The sequence below is a fragment of the Tachyglossus aculeatus genome, chromosome 21 (assembly GCF_015852505.1).
Source record: "Tachyglossus aculeatus isolate mTacAcu1 chromosome 21, mTacAcu1.pri, whole genome shotgun sequence".
Classification (NCBI taxonomy): Eukaryota; Metazoa; Chordata; class Mammalia; order Monotremata; family Tachyglossidae; genus Tachyglossus; species Tachyglossus aculeatus.
Genome location: NC_052086.1, coordinates 52550619 through 52573706, shown reverse-complemented (window position 1 = coordinate 52573706; position 23088 = coordinate 52550619). Strand labels below are relative to the sequence as shown.

Sequence of the window (23088 nt, the reverse complement as noted above, 5' to 3'; positions counted from 1 at the left end):
TGATTACCTTCTATCTACCCCAGCACTTAGAACAGTGCTTTGCACATAGTAAGCACTTAATAAATGCCATTATTATTATTATTATTATTATCAGAAACTGGTAGAGAAGTAGTGTGGCCTAGTGGATGAGAGCATGGATCTGGGAGTCAAAGGACATGGATTCTAATCCCAGCCATGCCCCATGTCTGCTGTGTGACCCTGGGTGAGTCACTTTACTTCTCTGGGCCTCAGTTACCTCAGCTGTAAAATGGGGATTGAGTATGAGCCCTATGTGGGGCATGGACTGTGTGAACAGTGCCTGGCACATAAGTGCTTAACAAATGCCATAATTATTATAAACTTCATAGCCAATGGCATGAGCCTACAGATCGTTTTGAAACAAAAAATAGGGGCATTTGGCCACCATCTTGCACTGCAGGGCCAGGGGGAGAGGAACTTAAGCAAAGATATGATAATAATAATGATAGTACTTAATAATAATAATTATGGTATTTATTTTAAGCACGCACAATGTGCCAGGCACTGTACTAAGCACTGGGATGGATACAAGCAAATCGGGTCACTGTCCCATGTAGGGCTCACAGTCTCATTCCCCATTTTACAGATGAGGTAACTGAGGCACAGAAAAGTGAAGTGACTTCCCCAAGGTCACACAGCAGACAAGTGGCAGAGCCAGGACTAGAACCCATGATCTTTGTGTGAGGTAGGGAGGGTCTGTCCTAGAGGGCAAAGGTTTCTAGGTAGGACTTGCTTCAGGGAGTATCCAAGTTGGTAATATTCTTCTTGTGGGGTGTTCCGGAGAGGGGATCATTTTTCTAAGTGAGGGTTAGGGAGTTGGGGAAGGTGGGGGGAAGGGGAAGGAACTCCTTTTCTACTGCTTTTGTCCTTTCTCTTGATCCCCCTACAACCTCCTTCCCACCCATCCGTCTTTAAGATGTAAGCTTCAACACAATTCGATTTCTAGCTTATTGCTAGGAATCTTTTTTTCTCCCTCTTTTGCACGCTTGGTTGTTCCAAAAGGGTCATAGAGGAACTGGAACACTTGCCTTTTTCATGGTAAAGATATAAATGCAACAACTTTAATACAATTGATAGGCACCTTCCAAGATTAATATCCCAAACATAAGGAAATATCCACAATATCCCCAGGACTTTGATTAGAATTTCTTCGAATAATCACTATTGTTGCCGATTGAGTTGCTAGGATGGCATAGAAGCTTTCAGGCCACTCCTTGCACAAATTAGATGTTTCTTCTCCAAATTCAAATTCTTTCATTAGGGTATATAGTCTTTCTTCAAAACACATTCTGAAAGGTTAACCGGTATTTGATTTTACCCTGGTAACTCAAAAACCCTGAGTTGAGGCTGGCTGGATTGCCGCTAGACGCATTCACCTTGAAATACGTCAATATTTCAAAATGAGCGTCGTTGATATTGGCAGTGAAACAAAAAGTTGGGTAGTGAGCCAAAGACCTGAGCCTTCAAGGCCAGGCAGTTTAAATCATTTTACCTCACCTAGTTCCCTACAAGCTGCCCATCCTATGAAGAACCCCATGATGATTTATCAGTTCGTAGCATTCTTTATTCGACAAGCTCCATGAACTAGACTTTTGGACAGTGAGGGCTTTTGGGGTATGATGATCTTCATGCGAATAACTGAGAGACACCACTTAAAAGTCTTGCCTGCAACGTTATAACAAGCTGTGGCCCTGAATATTTTCACCCAAAATATTGTCCAGGGGGACACCACCACTCCTTAATCTGACCCAAAACATCCTTAAAGGGGGTAGCAACTTTCAAAGGTACCTTTCTTTTTGGAATAGAAACAAGCTATCTTTGGTGAAACTTCTATAAATTCTAATGACTGGAAGGAGTGAAGGAATCACCTGTTTGAGGAAGGCTGGTGTCATTGGGCTCCGTGCATTTTCATTGGCATTACACTTCACTACAGCTGTAAGTCAAAAGTTTTGGCCTGTATTGACCTGATACTTGCCCTACTTCCTTGCTCCGCTTTAGCAGAGGAGATGAGGCAGTATTGTAAAGGAGAACCAAGAAGCCCCAAATGGCAAACAACTCGGTCTATCACGTTTATGGCCAAATGGCTATTTCTATGCAAGAAGCACCTCGGTTTTAAACACTTTTCCAAACTAGCTGGTATCCTACTTGCATTCCAGGAAGGAAACATCATTCTAAGTTGGGGTGGTCTGACATTTTACAGTTCAAAGCCCGCTCTCCAAGAAATGGTGGACAGCACTTCTCTTCAAAAACAACTTGATCAAAAAGCCACTGGATTGCAAATGAACACGGTCTGGCTTTAATTTAAGAACAAAAGTAAATTCAAAAGAAAGATATCTTCTTCAGGAGGCAAGAAATTGCAGATTTCAATTTTCTCTAGAGAAAAGAGTTTGCGAAGGAGGGCGGAAAAATAGAAAAACAACAACCAGGGTTTTGTTGTTCTGGAAAATGACAAAACAGCATCTTCATCCCCGACCAGTGTTTGAAAAACAGGGTTCAAAGATGACTGAACATCGAACTGCAATTAGAAAATATTGTTAAATAGCAAGTTATCATCACTTCTACCCAAGTTTAAGGTAAAATGTGAAAGAAATGTCACATTTGGTATTAACCAAATATAGAATTTACCTTGTACTTTTATTTTTAATAAACTGCCTTTTAAAAAACTTTTCCAACTCTAGGTTAAAAATGGACTCACAGGAATGTTTTCGGTATTCTGATTTGGACTTCTTGAAATTCTTCTTTGAACAAAAAAGACAAAAAAATGATGAATAAATCACAGGATTAGACTTTAGTCACAATATTTGGTCCCATTACGTACTGAGAAAACAGAAGATGCCATAAAGTGGATTCATTCTGTTTACCCCACGTTTTCCAACAGGACGAAGTGGCCTGCTGCAATTTTATAACTCAGAACCTTACTCTCTGTCCTATCTTAGCATCTGTTGTCCAAAGGCATTGCAAGCAAAGAAAGCTCACTACCATCCTAAAAAGGAATAAAACGTCAAGGGGGCCACATTTTGCAAAGAATGCAGTACAGACCCCAAAACTGTGATCCAGGAAAAATCTGCCACCTTCATAGTGAAGGTCTATTGTCATTTCCCATCTTTCTCGGTGTGAAAACAAACTGTGCCATGGCTCCAGGCAATCATTTGCGTGAGGAAATGTGAAGTGACAATGTTCACCATGTGGGCTGCTAAACGATCAAATCTGACAGTGAATGCATCTGGATCTCACTATCCTGACAGTTAGCCTTCCTGGTGCAAACCTCTGCCTCTGAAAGAAGCTGGGTACAGTATTAGTATATCTCGTATACATAAAAAGCAAATGAAGAGTTGTATTTCATCCTTTAACATGATTAGCCATAAAATTAATGGGAGGTTCAATGGAGCAATACATTATTTTTTGCAAAACAAAATAGTCTTTTTACAGAATATGCTCTCTTCATATCCTAAGAGGTGGTTTTGGGTGGTTTTTGTTTTTTTTTATTAAAAAAAAAACTGATTGGAATAGGTTAAAGGAAACTTCAGAAAACTATCTAAAACTGAGATTGATGGCAATGCCTAAACAAAGCAAGTCTCTTTCTTAAATTTCAGAAAAAAATTTGATTTGTAAGACGTCACCTCAAGAATGATCAAAAGTGGGTGAGCACTTTATACCTTTATCTTTTGAGGGTTTCATCAGTGGAAGATGCTATGTGTACCTAGCAATCCACAATCTTCTTTTGTAAAAATATACACTATATATGGAGGGGCCACATTACCATCACGGAGGAGGGAATGACTTTGTATGTCCTAATTCTTGGCCCACTTTTTTTTTCCTCCCAGCCCTTTCCTTCGCGAGAGGGACCATTTAAAAAAAAAAAAAGAGAGAATCCGGCTACTTCGACACTAGGCTCTGGCAGATAATGGGTCATAGGTAAATAATGACAATGGTGCTTTTCGTGAACGAGAGTCAGGGCTGGCATGTTTGAAAAAAAAAATAAGGAAAGAAACAAACAAAAAAAAGACTTTAGAAGGGGGCTCACATTTTTTCCTTCATTCACACAATCTCAATTTTCAAGACTACGTCCGTGTTTCGAGCCGGTAATCCCCACTAACTGCTTTTTATGGTTTGCCTTCCCCCTATCTTGGCAGGGGTGGGGAAAAATTGAAATCTTCTACGCGCACAGTTCTGTTAGGAGAGAACAAGGTTCTTTAAAAGTCCTGATCGAAGCAGGTATGGATGAATCCTCTTCTCCTTAAGGCGTTCCCATCCCCCTGAGGCGAGGGAAAATGGACGTGTGTGTGTGTGTGTTCCATTTTCCGGGAGCGGCTGGCCGTTTAACGAATCGGTCTGTATGGAAAGGTCATGCCCGGTATGAACGTCTGTACCGGATGGGCTGGGAGGGCTGGGTGGGCTGGGTGGGCGGGCATTGCGGGGTGAGCGGCGTGGGCAGGGTAGCCGAGGGGAGGGGTGTGGATATGAGGGTAAAACCCCGGGGGCAGAGCCCCGTGGGTCGACTGTTGCACCGGCCCTGAGATCACCAGCTGCAGCAGGCTGAAAAACAGACAGACGGACACAGAGACGGACACGTTACTGGGCTCCTCCTGCACCACGCAAGGAATGTGTCTGCTATACTGTTATACTGTACACTCCAAAGCGCTTAGTACAGCAGCATGGCCTAATGGATAGAGCACGGGCCCGGGAGTCAGGAGGTCATGGATTCTAATCCCGGATCCACCATTTGTCTATGTAACCTTGGCCAAGTCACTTCACTTCTCTGGGCCTCAGTTACCTCTTCTGGAAAATGGGATTGAAACTGTGAACCCCACATAGGACAAGGACTGTGTTCACCCCGATTTACCTGTATCCACCCCAGTGCTTAGTACAGTGCCTGGCACATAGTAAGTGCTTACCAAATACTATTATTATTATTATTATTATTATTGGCTGGAGAACGGGCCTGGGAGTCAAAAGGACCTGGGTTCTACTCTGAGCTCTGCCACTTGCCTGCCGTGTGACCTTGGGCAAGTCACTTAATTTCTCTGTGCCTCAGTTACCTCATATGTAAAATGGGGATTAAGACTGTGAGCCCCACGTGGGACAGGGACTGGGTCCAACCTGATTAGACTGTATCTACCCCAGTTTTTAGAACAGTGTTTGACACATAATAAGCACTTATCAAATACCACCATTATTACTATTATTATTATTATTATCAATATTAATATGACAACTACAACTGCAATCAATCAATCAGTGGTATTTACTGAGCTCTTACCATGTGCAGAGCCCTGGGCTAAGCATTCGGGAGAGCAGAAAAGAACTACAACACTGACCTGCATTTTGGGTGGAGGCACTGTTATGGCACATGGGGATGAATATCTCTCGAAAAATCTGAACGGGTATTCAATAATTTTACTTTGCGATGATGTGGTTGGGAAGGAGTATGTGTGACCTTGTCTAGGGGCCTTGAGAGCAAACAGTCTGAAGAATCTCACCATCCTAAAACTATTTTAAAACAGGGCTGTGTAGAAGGAAAATGACGAGCTGCTCTCGTTTCCCAAAAGTCACTCTACATTTGGTACTTGCACTGTAAGCTCATTGAGAGCAGGGAATGTGTCTACCAAGCCTTTTCTTTATGGTCTCTGTTAAGTGCTTACTATGTGTCAGGCACTGTACTAAGCACTGGGGTAGATACAAGATAATCAGGTTGGGCACAATCTGGGGCTCACGGTCTTAATCCCCATTTTACATATGAGGTAACTGAGGCACAGAGAAATGAAGTGACTTGCTCAAGGTCACACAGCAGACAAGTGGCGGAGCTGGGATTAGAATCCAGGTCCTACTGACTCCTCGGCCATTGCTCTATCCACTAAGTGTTATCCTAGCTTATCCACTAAACCTGTTATATTGTATTCTCCCATGCACTTAGTACAGTACTCTGCACACAGTAAGCCCTCAATAAATACGACTGATTGATTTGTGAAACTTTCTGCTTAAAAAGACCACAAGAATACTAGAACACAATGGGCTAAGATTTCAAAAAGGATTCCAATAGGATGTCCGTAGGATTGAAGTAGTAGGATACTATATGAAAGGGACACAGTAAGCTCAAAAAATATTCAAAAAATTGCTTGACTGACTGTTTAAAATAGGGAAGGACAGGTCTTTTGGTAGACGGAAGGAAACACAACTTATCATCAAGAAAAGGGTAAAACTGTAATTCAGAAATTCGTTTTTTGTTCCGTATGAACGGTGACCCGAACTAAAATCTCTGATCTTAGCTCACCAGGATGCAATGAGGAACACCTAAGAACTGTAACACAATTTGAAAATAATGTGCTACAATGAGGTATTAAAAGGAACACTCACTTCCTGCTAAAAGTGAGGCCAAAAAACTTTTCAGTGTAAAACAGAAAAGGAAAAAGAGAGAGGAGGTTGAATGGATAACTGGAGGGAAACACAACAGAATCAAATCCAATTCACATCTGGGAAATTTAGATAGAACATCTAAGCCCCAATACGAGGGTGTTCTGGGTTCTATCTTCTGTTCTTCCCTCTGTATTTTGGGTCTCTCTCCAAAAAAACATGAACACCTGAAGATTTTATACAAAACTGAAACAGCTGGGGCCAAGCTGAATGTTCTGAGGTTCCTGAAGTGACACAGAAAGGAAATTAAAATTTATGGGGAAGTCTGAAGGGAGTAGAGGAATGGTCGTGCATGTGGGGTATTCCTTTTCAAGTGAATTATTTTCCTAATCGGTTATAAAGCCCTCTAAGAGATAACCTAAAATGGGATACACATTTACATTGTTCTGGTTCCTATCTCTGTCATGAACATTGATGCTGGAAAGAAAAACACAGATTGGATATTCAACTAAATCAAACAGAGGTCAGAAACACAGCCTTTGCTGCAATAAATAAGCAGCACACTTTCCGGTTCCATAATTTCTAAGGAATTTATTACCTTAGAATCATCTCCCTAGTGGAAAAAATACAGGACTGGGAGTCAGGAGAGCTAGGTTCTACTCCTTGCTTCTCCACTTGCCTGCTGTGTGATCTTGGGCAAGGCAATGCACTTCTCTGGCCCCCAGTTTTCTCAGCTGCGATATGGAAGTGAAATACTTGTTCTCCCTCCCCCTTAGGCTGTGAGACCCTTGTGGGATGGGGACCGTTTCTGATCTGTATCTACTTCAGTGCTGGGCACATCAATCAATCAAGGATGTTTACTGAGCGCTTGCTGTGTGCTGTGCCAAATATCAAATGGGCTGAGTCTCCCAACCAGGGGAATGAGGATCCAGGTTAAGAAACTTACTTGTTATGTGGCAGTCGGGAACACAAGGTTCTTAAATCATCTGAAATTAAAGGAGAGGCAAGGAGTTAGGATATCACAAGAATCACAGAGCTGAAAGGGTATTTGAGAAGCCAAACATTCCAGCCTCCAGTTTCCAAAAAGGTAAGACTAAGCCAAGGTAAAAGGTTGTCTACTACATACTATCATTTTGAATGGTATTTGTTAAGTGCTTTCTATGTGCCAGGCACTGTATGAAGTGCTGGGTGTAGACAGAAGCTAGACAAAGGAGACAGGGCTAGACGCAGACCAGGTTCCATATGGGGCTCAGTCTTAATCCCCATTTTTCTGATGAGGAAATGGAGGCACAGACAAAGTGAAATGACTTGCCCAAGGTCACACAGAAGAGATGTGGTAGAGTTGGAATTAGAACTAAGGTCCTCTGACGCCCAGGCCCAAGCTCTTTCCATTAGGCCTTGCTGCTTTACTCCACTATCTTCCCTGGTACCCTACTTAACCCCTTGGAAAGTCAATGGAAGATCCCTGAAAAACACTAAAGTCCTGACCTTCCATGCCAGTACACAGAACCTCTGGGCACATTCTACCTTCAACTTCCTACTAGAAAGGCTTTACATTCCTTCCTTCCTCAGATTCATTTTTGATCCAATGACAAAATTATCCCTTGGGACTGTGAGCCCCATATGAGACAGGGACTGTGTTCACTCTGATACATGTATATCCACGGCGGCACTTAGAAGAACTGTGCTTGAAACATAGAAAGCACTTAATGAAGAAAGTACGTGAAGCAGCGTGGCTCAGTGGAAAGAGCCCGGGCTTTGGAGTCAAGAGGTTTTGGGCTCTGCCAATTGTCTGCTGTGTGACTTTGGGCAAGTCACTTAACTTCTCTGTGCCTCAGTTACCTCATCTGTAAAATGGGGATTAAGTCTTTGAGCCCCCCATGGGACAACCTGATCACCTTGTAACCTCCCCAGCACTTAGAATAGTGCTTTGCACATAGTAAGCGCTTGATAAATGCTATCATTTATAAATACTGTTATTTTAACATTATTATTATTATTACTGAGCCACAGAATATCAACCCACAGTGGTGGGTGAAGTTGGAACGGGGAAGCAAGCTTTCGGACAATTCTCAGGATCTAGGAGGTCAAGGAGTTTCCTGCAGAATTGCCACACCTCCAGCTTTCCTTCCAATCCTCCCTTCAGCTGTTCAAGATGTGGAGAGCTGAGGTCTTGCCCGACTGCCCCTTCTGCTCAGGACTGATGTTGGTGGCTTGTCATTACTAGAGAAACACCTCTTTTATTCAAGTAGACAGCCCCATGGTGTGGTGGATAGAGCACAGGCCCGGGAGTCAGGAGGTCATGGGTTCTAATCCTGGCTCTACCACTTGTCAGCTTTGTGACTTTGGGCACGTCACTTAACTTCTCTGTGCCTCAGTTACCTCATCTGTAAAATGGGGATTAAGACTGTGAGCCCCCGTGGGACAACCTGATCACCTTGTAACCTCCCCAGCGCTTAGAACTGTGCTTTGCCCATGGTAAGCGTTTAATAAATACCATCATTATTATTATTATTACATGGGACAGGGACTGTGTCCAAACTGATTTGCTTGTATCTACCCCGGTGCTTAGTACAGTGCCTGGCACATAGTAAGCGCTTAAATACCATAATTATTATAATTATTATTACTCGAGGAGCAGTTTGCCATGGCCGAATAGGTCCGGAAACAGCTCTTCTCATCCCTCAATCAGGAGCAGGGGAAGGCTTCATGTCCCAGACTGAAGCACCCCATTATCAATTAAGGCAGCTTGGCTGCTTTGGGCTCTAAATTTTGGTCTCAGCAACACTGCTTCTTTCAAGGACTACTTTCCCAACATCCTCTCATATACTCTCAGAACAGCCTCTGGGGCACATCTTTGGCAATGTCGGTCAGTCAACCGTATTTATGAGCACCGTACGAAGCGTTTGGGAGAGGACAATATAACAGTAAGCACAGATATTCCCTGCCTATAACGAGCTTACAGTCTAGAGGGTGAGACAAGCGCTTCCCAAGCGCTTAGTACAGTGCTCTGCACACAGTAAGGGCTCAATAAATATGATTGAATGAATGAATGAAAACATTAATTAAAAAAGAAATAAATAACAGATATATACCTAAGTGCTGTGGGGTTGGGACAGGGGATGAATAAAAGCAGCAAGTCAGGGTGATGCAGAAGGGAGTGGAAGAGGAAAGGAGGGCTTAGCGTAGGCCTCTTGGAGGAGATGTGCCTTCGATACGGCTTTGAAGACAGGGAGAGTAATTGTCTAATTGTCACCCAGGAACTACTCTTGGCCTGGTGCTTGTTTGTTTGTTTGTTTCCCTTGTGGAGAAGGACACAAGTTGCAACTTGCAGGACATTTGGGAAGACTCAAGTTTGAAAAGGGTAAGATATCCTGTGCATTCACAATCTAATACTGTCAAATCCAAGCGACTAACTTGTAGCTTTAAAGGAATTCTAAAAGCAGGCATGAGATTCTAGCACAGCGGAACACCATTGAAGCTTGAAGGTGGTTGGTCCAAGGCAGGCAAAAGGAAACACATCTTCAAGCTGTGGGTGGTAAGCAAACGAAATACACAATCACAGGATATTGTGCAGGCCAGAAATATCAGTAGGCTCGAGAAGGGGGTGGGATAAAATCATGGCCAGTAACATCAATAATGTCAGAGAGAAAGTTAGGGCTGTACAGGGGAAAAGTCGGGGTATCCAGGATGGAGAAGAATGAGGGAAATTATGCAAGCCCACTCAAAAGGTGGGGTGGGGGGTGGTGGAGAGTTCTAAGCCGACCCCTGCCTCATTTTTTGGATTGTCCTTCTGTAATCTGACATCATTTCTGTCTTGTTTGGATTGAACCCTGGCTGATTTTTTTTCATCAAGCCCCAAACTCTGCTGGACGAACCGCGAGAAGTTGAACTGCTACGCAAGACTGAAAATATGACAACACAAATGGACTCATAACACACTAAACAGAAGGAGCGGCAGAACAAAAGAGAACTCTTCGGGTCCCTTCTTTAATGAGGAATGGATCAACCACTATACGAGTCCTCCTTCGCCTACCAACCATCTTGAAAACACAATGGCACGATCATGGGTGCTGTCTTAAAGGCTACATTTGGCTCTCAAAGTACCAGCAGGAACGTTTAAGCTCGGTCCGTTGCTTGGAGAAGGTCACCTAACCCCTAAACTGGAAGGTCTTCTGACTTACGCTGGGCTTGAAAGTGAGGTAGAGTGTTCAAGTACAGAAAGTTGTTTCTCAACATATTATTATTCTATCCTACCATCTAAGAGGATGGCACACGTCTACCTTGTCAATGATGAATCCAGTAACTACTCCCTTGCCTCAACCAGTCATGAAGAGGGATCGATTTTGCAAATCTGATCACTGTGCTCCTAACACAACCAAAACCTTGAGTAAAACTTGCTGAAACTCAAGAAGATGATGGTACAGATATCCCTACCTGCTTTCCCTCCTTCTTATCTAAGAGTCCCCTGTGGGACAGAGGCTGTGTCTAATTTAATTACCTTGTATTTACCTCAGTGCTAAGGACAGCGCTTGGCACGAAGCAAGCACTTATTAAGTAACATCATTATTATTTTTAATGGCATTTGTTAAGCACTTACTACGTACCAGGCACTGTACTAAGCGCTGGGGTAGACACACCCTAATCATGTTGGACACTATCCATGTCTTAAATGTGGCTCCCAACCTGAAATCCCCATTTTACAGATGAGGCACTGAGATGGCACCTCCCTTCTCTCCTTCTCCAGCCCAGCCCGCACCCTCCGCTCCTCTGCCGCTAACCTCCTCACTGTACCTCGTTCTCGCCTATCCTGCAGTCGATCCCCGGCCCACGTCCTTCCCCTGGCCTAGAATGCCCTCCCTCCAAACATCCACCAAGCTAGCTCTCTTCCTCCATTCAAAGCCCTACTGAGAGCTCACCTCCTCCAGGAGGCCTTCCCAGACTGAGCCCCCTTATTCCTCTCCTCCTCCCCATCCCCCCGGCCCTACCTCCTTCCCCTCCCCACAGCACCTGTATACTGTATATATGTTTGTACAGATTTATTACTCTATTTATTTTACTTGTACATATTTACTATTTATTTTGTTAATGATATGCATACAGCTTTAATTCTATTTGTTCTGATTATTTTGACATCTGTCCACGTTTTGTTTTGTTGTCCGTCTCCCCCTTCTCGACTGTGATCCTGTCGTTGGGTAGGGACCATCTCTATATGTTGCCGACTTGTACTTCCCAGGCGCTTAGTATAGTGCTCTGCACACAGTAAGTGCTCAATAAATACGATTGAATGAATGAATGGCAAGTGAGTTGCCCAAAGCCACACGGCAGACAAGTGGTGGAGCCAGGATTAGAACCCAGGTCCTCTGTCTTCCAGGCTCATGCTCTTTCCACTAGGCCACACAGCTTCTCTTTAGGTAGGTAGGTAGGTAGGTATTATTACTGTGAGCCCAATGTTGGGTAGGGACTGTCTCTATATGTTGCCAATTTGTACTTACCAAGCGCTTAGTACAGTGCTCTGCACATAGTAAGCGCTCAATAAATACGATTGATGATGATTACCTACCACACAACATTCTTTTATTATTAGCGTGCCAATTCACCTGAATAGGAGAAGGTTCCACGGGTTTAGCTTCCATTGTATTTTCCCAAGTGCTTCATAGTCAGCAGGCCTTCAATAAATAGCACTAATCCAAACTCCAATGTATTTCGATGTTTTCAAACTAAGAAGCCGGATCCACAAGTCCCTGCCTTTAGTTGCAAGACTCATCCCAAGTGCTTAGTACAGCGCTCTGCCCACAGTAAGCGCTCAATAAACACGAATGAATGAATTCTCCGGTGTACCACCCAAATAATGAGAAGCAAGCGTGGCCTAGTGGGTATAGCACGGACCCTGGTGTCAGAAGGACCTGGGTTCTAACTCCGGCTCCGCCACTTGTCTGCTGTGTGACCTTGGGCAAGATGCTTCACTTCTCTGGGCCTGTTCCCTCATCTGTAAAGTGGGGGTTAAGATCATGAGCCTCACGTGGGACATGGACTGTGTCCAAGCTGATTAGCTTGTATCTACCCCAGCGCTTAGTACAGTAAGGGCTTAACAAGTACCATAAAATAGTAGTAATACCCCTTGAGTTTCTCTTGGAACCTAAATTTGTAAGGGATTTCAAAATGATCCACCAGTATTATCTGATGTTCACATTGGTGGGGACTATATTTTCCTGGGGAAGCATTGCAATATGTACAGCGAACACCAGCATGGTCTAGTGGGTAGAGCACTAGCCTGGGAGTCGGAAGGTCACGGGTTTTCTAATCCCGCTTCTCCACTTGTCTGCTGTGTGACCTTGGGCAAGACACTTCACTTCTCTGGGCCTCAGTTCCCTCATCTGCAAAATGGGGACCGAGACTGTCCCATTTGGGACAGGGACTGTGTCCAACACGATTGTCTTGTATCTACCCCAGCATTTAGAACAGAGCCTGGCACACAATAAGCACTTAACATATGTTATTATTATGATGATGTCCAATTTCTGAAACCAGAAATCAGTTTTCAGCCAGCAGTGGTCATCAGCATAACAACTGAAAAAGTGAAGTCTTTCTTAGCCTGGAATTATAGACAAAATCAGGACAGACTGAAAAACACCCACCCTGGCTTTGGTCAAAATTGGAGATGATCCCCCTCCACATCAAATTAAAAGATATTAACTTTTAAGTTTTGTTGAGTCATTAATATTTTGCTGAGATTAAATGGGTTTCTGGCTCCTTTGCTCTTTAACAAAGGAAGTGACTCAATAAGGAGCACCTCTGCAGTCAAGTCCCAGAGAGGGGCCTAATGAGAAAGAAAAGTAAATCCACTGACTTCCCTCCTGGCAAATTTTAAAGGGGACCGGAGGTGAAAAGAGGAGGGCAGAACCCTAATTAAGAAATCCTTACTCAGTCAAAGGCTGTTACAACAACTCCACAGTGGAAATCCAGCATCCATCACGGTAAAAAAGCCAAATCTCCAGGCCAATTTAAAACGAGAAACAAAACTCAAAATTGGTTTATTCTTTTACTTCATAGGTTCCTCTTGCATACTTAAGAAGTCACCACATCTCTTTCCCCACAGAAGATTCAGGGGATTGAGAAGAGTGAAAGTATACAGCTGCAAATTTTCTTTCATTCGAGATCATCTAAAACCTAATCACCCTATTGGTCTGCTTACATTCATTCAATTCATTCAATCGTATTTATAGAGCACTTACTATGTGCAGAGCACTGTACTAAGCGCTTGGGAAGTACAGGTTGGCAACATGTAGAGACGGTCCCTACCCAACAGTAGTCAATCAATCAATGGTATTTACTGGGCACTTATTATGTGCAGAGCACTGGACTGAGCACTTGAGAAGGCAGAATACAACAGAGCCAGAAGACACAATCCTTACCCACAAGGAGTTTATAGTCTACAGGGAGAGAATGAGTTCATTGTGGGCAGGGAATGTGCCTGTTAATTGTTATACTGTTCTCTCCCAAATGCTGTGCACACACTGAGCTCTCAGTAATAATAGACTGTGAGCCCACTGTTGGGTAGGGACTGTCTCTATATGTTGCCATTTGTACTTCCCAAGCGCTTAGTACAGTGCTCTGCACATAGTAAGCGCTCAATAAATACGATTGATGATAATAATGGTGTTGGTTAAGCGCTCCCTCTAAGCATTGGGGTATATACAAACTAAGGTTGGGCACAGTTCCTGTCCCACACGTAAGACTAAGACTGTCGCTCCCAGTCTTACTCCCCATTTTACAGATGAGGTAACTGTGGCACAGAGAAGTTCAGTGTCCTGTCCAAGGTCACAAAACAGATAAGTGGCGGAACCGGGAAATAAGACCGAATGAGTGAACTATGTCTTCTTTCAGGGATAAATACTACAGATTGATTTTCATTTCCGCCCTCTCAGCGAAAAGCTGGGATCTATCCAAGCCGGGTGAATTTCACTTGAAGGGGGTATCGCTTGTGCATCTTATTTCCCTCAACCATCAGCCACGTTGTCCCCCGGAGGCGAGGATGTTTCCATATCCGCCCCGACAGGCCGCCCCCAGACTGAGGAGTGATGCTCCTACGCCAGGCTCCTGGCTCGGCGGTTTTCACTCACCTCTGGTGCACAGCAACGCCCCGGATGCCATGGCCACCTGCAGAGCCTGAGCCAGCCTATCCAGAGACAGCTCGATCTCTTTGGAGGCGTTGAGCGGGTTGAGTTCATCCGAAAGTCTATTAATCTCCTCCACGAGGGGGACCATGTGGTCAAACAGGACCAGCCCAAGGCGGCCGTAGAGGTTCTTCTCAGTTAAATGCACCTGGAGCATCATCAGAACCTGCAGGACGCTTAAGTGCAGTTTCGAGTACAGGGAGTGGCAGTCTCTGACGGATCCAAGGGAAGAGTCCTTGGCGATTTGGTTGTCGGTGTGGCCGTTGGGTAAGCTGGTCTTCTTATTCCTCTTGTAAGCCAGGGGGGCCTTCACACACCAGCGGATTAGTCCGGTGAGGGGCGTAAGCTCTAAGAATCCAATGGGGAGGTTGGCTGCAATGGGGGTGTTCAGAAAAGTGATGAGAATCAACCTGGGGTCCTCGAAAATCCAGGTGACGACCGTCTCGAGCAAATCCAAAGGTGGGATCAGATCATCTGGGAACAGATAAGGACCATTAAAACGATAAAAAAGAGCACTGTTTGGTTTATTTTCATTCTTTTAAGGGGCATAGGGGATGAGCCCAACACAAAAATTCATTTTCACATCTTGACTTCTTCTCGATGAAAACTGCAATTCCCGGGGTGGACCAATTACTGCCCTGGATGCCTGTCCCTGAAGCCTCACTTGGGGTCACATAAGCCACATGTTTAAAGTCTTAAAGAAACTCTGATAAAGGCAGAAACTGGACAGACTGTAACTAGAAAGCCTTGGAAGGGCAAACACATTTGTTCAGGCTATCTTCTTCAAAGGGAGATCTTAGAATCCTCTTTCCAAGATTGGAAAGCACAGTATAACAGAGGTGGCAGATGCGATCCCTGCCCACAAAGAGCAGCAGGACCCCCCTCCTTCGCCCCCAAACTCGAAGATGTTCACGGTGGAACAGTCAAAAGCCAGAATCCCAAATAGGTCTTCAGACTGTGAGCCTATAGTTGTGTGTATATGAGCCGTATTAGCCAGAATGTGGAATCAACATCAAATGCTCACATTTTCAAAATTGGTAGGGCACGGTTTCTAAAAGATAGAATGCTATTTAGAGTGTGCCACTGTCCTTTCAGAATGAATGTTTACAATTTACAGATCATAATTCAAACCTCAAGGCAGAGAGTCAGGCTTTTCTAAATTGGAAGATTTATCTACTCAGATTTTAGACAGTCTTCTGCATGTCCTATTCTGTCTCTTGACAAAACATGCTCCTGTCTGGGGGAGAAGCTTGGAAAAAAAAAATCACTACCTTTGGAAAGTGCCAATTCCGGCTGATGACCACCGGCTCCTCAGTCCTTCCTCTCACCCCACGGGACAATAAGGGATGAGTTCCCTAAACAGAGCCCGCTCCCAACTGACAGGTGAACAACTGACAGCAGATATCTGAAGCAAGTTACTGTGCGCTTGACTTTAGAAGCACTCTTTTAAAACACAGGGACAGTTCCTATAGCTGGTTTTGTGGGCTCCTGGTATCTTGAAAGTGATAAACATTTCAGTGGACGTTTACCTGAGGAGAGGTCGTAGAGCGCAGTGACCGATGTGATGAATTGGCAGCAGAAGCGAGGGCTGGCGCTGAATATTTGCTTCAAGGTCTGAATGGAACCTGGCACCAGACTACAGTAGTCGTCCACTAAGGCCCTGGCTAACCTCACACAGTAGATGACAGGTGTTCGCTAGAAAGATTTTTAGTAAAAAGAGCGACTAGTTCAACATAATAATAACAATAATAAAAATAACAACAATAACAAAATAATTTTGGTACTTGTGCCAAGTACCGTTCTCAGCGCTGGGGTAGATAAAAGTTAGTCAGGTCGGTCACACTCCCTGTCCCACATGGGGCTCAAAATCTAAGAAGGGTGGGGAGAACAGTTATTTATTCCCTATTTTACAGCTGAGGAAACCGAGGCACAGAGAATCAACTTGCCCAAGGTCTCACAGGAAGCAAGTGGCAGAGCCAGGAACAGGACCCAGGTCCTCTGACTCCCAGTCCTGTGCTTTTTTCACTCGGCCGCACTGTTACTCTATCCTCCACCGACCGGGTGTTACTTCAACTCTTCAGTGTTACAACTGTCCCCTACACACCAACCCCACAGTGCACTTGTCTATGTATCTATGCTACTGTTTCCTTCTACTGTACCTTACTTTGTGTCTTCCCCTGCTAGACTGTAAGCTTCTCGAGGGGAGGGATCGTGTCTACCAACTCTAATTCGCTCTCTCAAGTGCCCAGCACAGAGCTCTGTCCGGAGTAAGCCCTCAGTAAATACCATGGATTAACTGAAACATCTAGGCTTATAATGATACTAATAATAATGTTTGTTCAGCACTGACTTGCCAAGCGCTGTAGAATGGGGACTGATTACCTGTTCTCCCTCCTACTTGGACTGTGGGCCTCTTGTGGGATAGGGTCTGCATCTGACCTGATGAATCTATATCTATCTCAGTGCTTAGGAGAGTGCCTGGCACACAGTAAATGCTCAACGAATATAACAGTAGTAATCCAGGTGATAATAAGAATAGAATAAGAGTTAAATTGATTTTCAGAAATTTCTGTTTAGGTAAGAAAATTCACAAAATCCCTGATTGATTGATTGAAGGTTGCTAAGTGCTTACTATGTACCAGGCCCTGTACTAAGCGCTGGGTTAGGTCAAGGTAATCGGGTCAGGCATAGTCCCTGTCCCACACAGGGCTCAAAGTCTTCGTCCCCATTTGGCAGATGAGATAACTGAGGCCCAGAGAAGTGAAGGGACTTGCCTAAGGCCACACAGCGGGCAGGTGGCAGAGGCAAGATCACAACCCGTGTCCTCTGACTCCCACATGCATACTGTTTCCACTACACCACACTGCTTCTCCGGGGCCCCAAATCCCTCCCCACCTGACTTCATTTTCAGAGGCTCACCTGCAGCCAGGATGCAGCACACTCTAGCACTGGAACCCGACACACTGCCACTGCCATCGAGACCAGTTTCCCAAGTAAGGCCATCCGGCTATCATCTGCTTTGTTCCCCTGAGGACTGAAGAGGGATGAGAAGATAATCTGCCTGACGGAATCCTTGGTTTGTTCCTGGAAGTAACTGCACATGATCTCGAGGAGTTGAAGCTCCTGAAGTGAATTCAGCCTCTGTGAAACAAAGCAAAGAAAGGCAATAGGATCTGGGGTTTCTAGAAAGCAAAAGGATGTTCTGCTCCTGGTTTCTTTGTCCCTTCCTCAGCAAAAACCTCAAATATCAGGGGTGTGTGGGAGTCCATCCTTATTTCCACGGTGTTTATCACAGGAATTTCCAAGTGTTCAATAAATACAATTCACTGACTGACTGACTCTAGGCTTTAAGCTTGTTGTGGGAAGGGAATGTGTCTGCTATACTGTTGGACTGCACTCTCCTAAGCGCTCAGTACCGTGCTCTGCCCACAGTAAGCGATCAATACATACGACTAAGGAGTTCTTTGACGCATACTCGTAGACTCTGCGACTGAGACCAGGTTGGAGCCCAACTAGCTGGGCTCTGCCACCTTACGCTTGCAATGAAAAATAAACATCATGCCATTGGGCAGGAGGAGTGGTGCTCAGAAAATAACAACTGCAGGCATTACACATGATCCTTATTGCAAGCGTGTCCTCATGATCGGCTGACCTCACAGACGCTAAAACCGGGAAAAGGGCTCCCAACAAGGAGCCTAGAAGAGGCTGTAATAAGGAATGAAGAAAGGAGGCTTTGATTATTAATCAAGTGCTATGAGCCTTCCAAGGCGGCATTGGAATTATCCTGGAGAAGCAGCATGGCAAAGTGGATTGAGCCCGAGTCTAGGAGTCAGAAGGACCTGGGTTCTAATCCCAGCCCTGCCACCTGACTGCTGGGTGACCCTGGTCAAGTCACTTGGCTTCTCTGGGCCTCGATTACCTCATCAGTAGAATGGGGATGAAGACCGTGAGCCCCATGTGGGACCAGGACTGTGTCTAACCAGATTAGCTTGTATCCACCCCAGCACTTAACACACAGTAAGTGCTTAACCAATACCACCATCATCATCATTTTACTACCAATCTTCAGACAGAGAATGCAAGTGATAGGAGGACTAGGGAATTAGACATTTTCAGAGGGGGACGGGACTCATTATTTTATTCAAGAAAATCCTGTAAAGAATACACAATAACTCTAAATGACACACAACCAGTTCATACTGGAATGCCCTAAAACTTGACCAAGAAATGCACTCCTCTGATTCAGGGATTTATCACCCCATTTTGCCCCTTAAGTAAGTAGCCCTTGCTACTTACTTTTGGTTGCGAATTACGTTCTTTGGGGATCTGAAATATGAATTCTTCCAGAAGTTCAATGGGACCTTTGTCCACAATAGGAAGAGGTGCATTTTGGAGCTGACTGTTGAAATAAATGTCTAAATGATACAGAACTTCCTTAGCGGCACTTAATGCATCTCGACGGATCAAGGAGTGGCGAATATCACTCATCGTGTTCCTGTGGGAAGACAAAGACAAGAAACGACGGTTGGCTCCCAACAACCACAGCAATAAAAACACTCTGTTCCCATTCCACAGGCCGAGTGAAAGTCGACATTTTACTTCTTCCTTTTCCTTCTTTCCTCACTGCTCCCTCTGCCCACATTCTCTGTTGGAAACCACTAGGTCTCCAACTCCACTGGCTGTTTGCTATTTCCTTAGCATATTAAAACTGTGCAACTAAAAAGCCAAATGGCCCTTCTTATTCTGAATGGTTATTCAACGTTCAAAAATACTGGGTGACACCTGATCATTCCGCGTCATTTGTTAAAAAATGGTATCCGGTCCTTAAAACAGGAAAAGAAGCTGTCACGTTAGAGATATCCCAAGGGCTCAAGGCTAGACCAACCCTTTCTGCTAACTGACTTCTGAGATGCTTCACTAAGCAGCATGGCTCAGTGGAAAGAGCCCGGGCTTGGGAGTCAGAGGTCATGGGTTCTAATCCCAACTCCGCCACTTATCGGCTGTGTGACTTTGGGCAAATCACTTAACTTCTCTGTGCCTCATCTGTAAAATGGGGATTAAGACTGTGAGCCCCACGTGGGACAACCTGATCACCTCGTATCCCCCAGTGCTTAGAACAGTGCTTTGCACTTAGTAAGTGCTTAACAAATACCATCATCAAATCAACACCCTTTTTAACTTCCTGCTAGATTGTAAAGTCGTTGTGCGCAGGGATTGTGTCTCCCAACCTTGCTATACTGCCCTCTCTCAAGTAATAATAATAATAAATGTGGCATTTGTTAAACACTTACTATGTGCAAGCACTGGGGTGGGTACAAGCAAACTGGGTTGGACACGGTCCATGCTATCAATGGGCTCACAGTCTCCATCTGCATTTTACAAATGAGGTAACTGAGGCTCAGAGAAGCGACTTGCCCAAGGACACACAGCAGACTAGTGGCTGAGCCCGGGTTCAAAATCCAAAACCCACGGAGAAGCAGCGTGGCTTAGCGGAAAGAGCACGGGCTTGGGAGTCGGAGGTCATAGGTTCTAATCCTGACTCCACTGCTTGTCGGCTGTGTGACTTTGGGCAAGTCACTTCACTTCTCTGTGCCTCGGTTCTCTCATCTGTAAACTGGGGATGGAGACTGTGAGCCCCACATGGGACAACCCGATTGCCTTGTATCTACCCCAGCGCTTAGAACGTAGTAAGCGCTTAACAAACACCATCATTATTATTATTACATTATGAACTTCCAACTCCCAGGCCTATGCTCTATCCACTGCATCGGGCTGCTTCTCCGGCTTAGGACAGTGCCCTGCAATCAATCAATCATCAATCAATCAATCAATCAATTGTATTTACTGAGCCCTTACTGTGTGCAGAGCACTGTACTAAGCGCTTGGGAAGTACAAGTTGCCAACACAGTTTGTGCTCAATAAACACCGCTGACTGATTTCCCTGCCTCGCTTAAATGTACGGCTGGGTGGACTCCCGGTCACCTTCCTATTAAAACTTCCTGCCTTTTCGATCAATCGTATTGATTGAGCGCTTACTGTGTGCAGAGCACTGTACTAAGCGCTTGGGAAGTACAAGTTGGCAACATCTAGAGACAGTCCCTACCCAGCAGTGGGCTCACAGTCTAAAAGTCGTCCACAAGGCCCAGGTTTTGGGACGTAATGAAATGGGGGAAGGAAAAGAGTTTGGGCCATGAACCCACTGTTGGGTAGGGACTGTCTCTATATGTTGCCAATTTGTACTTCCCAAGCGCTTAGTACAGTGCTCTGCACATAGTAAGTGCTCAATAAATGCGATTGATGATGATGACGATGATGATAAAGGCTCGTGGGGCGGGTTTTGGGGGGGCAGGGCAAACCGGTTTCGATTTGGAGCCTTAGGCGGGGGGCCCGGTGGCTTGGGGTCGAGCCCTAAACCTCCAAACGTGGAGGGCTCCCGGAGGGGGGCGGTTGGGGGTTTGGTCCTCGGCTCTCTGGGGGGGAGGGGGGCGAGTGGGCTTAGTATAGTGCAAGCGCTTAGTACAGTGCTCTGCACATAGTAAGCGCTCAATAAATACGATTGATGATGAGTGGGCGCCCCAGGGCCCGGCCCGTCGGTGGGGGGGGAGGACTGGACGGGGGGGGAGCACAGGCCGGGGGCTCGGGGGGAGCAGTTTCTGGACGTCCGGGGGGAACACGGGCCGGGGGCCCGGGGGGGAGCACGGTCTGAGCACCGGGGGGAGCACGGTCTGAGCCCTGGGGGGAGCACGGGCCGGGGGCTCGGGGGGAGCAGTTTCTGGACGTCCGGGGGGAGCACGGTCTGAGCATTGGGGGAGCACGGGCCGGGGCCTCGGGGGGAGCAGTTTCTGGACGTCCGGGGGGAGCACGGTCTGAGCATTGGGGGAGCACGGGCCGGGGGCTCGGGGGGAGCACGGTCTGAGCCCTGGGGGGAGCACGGGCCGGGGGCTCGGGGGGAGCAGTTTCTGGACGTCCGGGGGGAGCACGGTCTGAGCAATGGGGGAGCACGGGCCGGGGGCTCGGGGGGAGCACGGTCTGAGCCCGGGGGGGAGCACGGGCCGGGGGCTCGGGGGGAGCAGTTTCTGGACGTCCGGGGGGAGCACGGTCTGAGCATTGGGGGAGCACGGGCCGGGGGCTCGGGGGGAGCACGGTCTGAGCACTGGGGGGAGCACGGGCCGGGGGCTCGGGGGGAGCAGTTTCTGGACGTCCGGGGGGAGCACGGTCTGGGCACTGGGGGGAGCACGGTCTGAGCACTAGGGGAAGCACAGGCCGGGGGCTCGGGGGGGAGCACGGTCTGAGCCCTGGGGGGAGCACGGGCCGGGGGCTCGGGGGGAGCACGGTCTGAGCGCTGGGGGGAGCACGGGTCGGGGCCTCGGGGGAAGCAGTTTCTGGACGTCCGGGGGGAGCACGGTCTGAACATTGGGGGGAGCACGGTCTGAGCACTAGGGGAAGCACAGGCCGGGGGCTCGGGGGGGAGCACGGTCTGAGCCCTGGGGGGAGCACGGGCCGGGGCCTCGGGGGGAGCACGGTCTGAGCCCTGGGGGGAGCACGGGCCGGGGCCTCGGGGGAAGCAGTTTCTGGACGTCCGGGGGGGGCACGGTCTGAGCATTGGGGGGAGCACGGTCAGAGCACTAGGGGAAGCACAGGCCGGGGGCTCGGGGGGGAGCACGGTCTGAGCATTGGGGGAGCACGGGCCGGGGGCTCGGGGGGAGCACGGTCTGAGCGCTGGGGGGAGCACGGGCCGGGGCCTCGGGGGGAGCACGGTCTGGACGTCCGGTCCGGGGGGAGCACGGGCCGGGCACTGGGGGGAGCAGGGGCCGGGGGCTCGGGGGGAGCACGGGCCGGGGGCTCGGGGGGACCCCACCTGGACTTCCCAAGCGCTTAGCCCAGCGCTCTGCGCACAGTCAGCGCTCAATAAATACGACTGAATGAATGAATGAATGAATGATCCCGGGGCGGGCCCGGGCGGACTGCGGAGCCCCCACCACCACCCGGTGCCCCCCGGGGCCCCCCGCAGCCCGCCCCTCCCTCCGCCCGCCCGCCCGAGCCCCCCGCAGCGAGCGGGCCCCGCTACCTGCTCCTCGCTCCTCTCAGCGGGGCATCGCCGCCTCGGCCCGCGGGGCTCGGAGGGGCTCGGACGGGCTCGGGGGGGCTCGGAGCGGGGAGCTCGGAGGGGCTCGGAGGAGCTCGGAGGGGCTCGGGGCGGCTCGGACGGGCTCGGGGGAGCTCGGAGGGGCTCGGGGGCGCCGATGGTGCGGGGACCGGGCGGCCCAGCGCAGCCGACGGTGGCCCTCTTAGGCCAAAAAGGCCCGGGAGACGCCAGCGGGGACCGGCGCCCCCTCGCGGGCAAACGGAAAACGGGCCCGGCCCGGGAGACGCCCACGGAGGACGGCGCCCCCTCGCGGGCAAACGGAAAACAGGCCCGGCCCGGGAGTCGCCAACGGAGGCCGGCGCCCCCTCGCGGGCAAACTGGAAGCGGGCCCGGCCCGGGAGTCGCCCTCGTGGGCCGGCGCCCCCTCGCGGGCAAACTGGAAGCGGGCCCGGCCCG

At 47.6% G+C, this 23088-nt stretch overlaps 1 protein-coding gene across 3 annotated transcripts; it reads right to left on the bottom strand.

The window, feature by feature from the left end:
- Positions 1-1057: 1057 nt before the first annotated feature.
- LOC119942606 (uncharacterized protein C7orf26) lies at positions 1058-22677 on the bottom strand. 3 transcript variants are annotated; one of them, XR_005455381.1, is made up of 8 exons: positions 22615-22677; positions 18843-19041; positions 17466-17687; positions 16076-16241; positions 14493-15020; positions 7316-7355; positions 4043-4554; positions 1058-2756 (listed from the first exon to the last, which is right to left on the bottom strand). XR_005455381.1 is itself a non-coding variant. In XM_038763460.1 (7 exons), the coding sequence occupies exons 2-7, from the start codon at positions 19032-19034 to the stop codon at positions 4338-4340; spliced, it is 1365 nt and encodes a 454-aa protein (XP_038619388.1). In that variant the 5' UTR covers positions 19035-19041; positions 22615-22677; the 3' UTR covers positions 4039-4337. The 3 variants fall into 3 exon arrangements, 2 of the variants coding, with proteins under 2 accessions (XP_038619388.1, XP_038619389.1); XM_038763460.1 differs by lacking the exon at positions 1058-2756 and having other exon boundaries at positions 4039-4554; XM_038763461.1 differs by lacking the exons at positions 1058-2756; positions 7316-7355 and having other exon boundaries at positions 4438-4554.
- Between the last annotated feature and the right edge of the window lie 411 nt (positions 22678-23088).

What these genes read in the sequence shown, in the direction of transcription:
- LOC119942606 (XM_038763460.1), bottom strand. Translation starts at nt 19,034, where the DNA reads ATGAGTGATATTCGCCACTCCTTGATCCGTCGAGATGCATTAAGTGCC. An exon ending in AACGTAATTCGCAACCAAAA is followed by an intron (nt 17,688 to 18,842) that starts GTAAGTAGCAAG and finishes TTTGTTTCACAG; the next exon opens with AGGCTGAATTCACTTCAGGA. An exon ending in GCTCTACGACCTCTCCTCAG is followed by an intron (nt 15,021 to 16,075) that starts GTAAACGTCCAC and finishes ATCTGTTCCCAG; the next exon opens with ATGATCTGATCCCACCTTTG.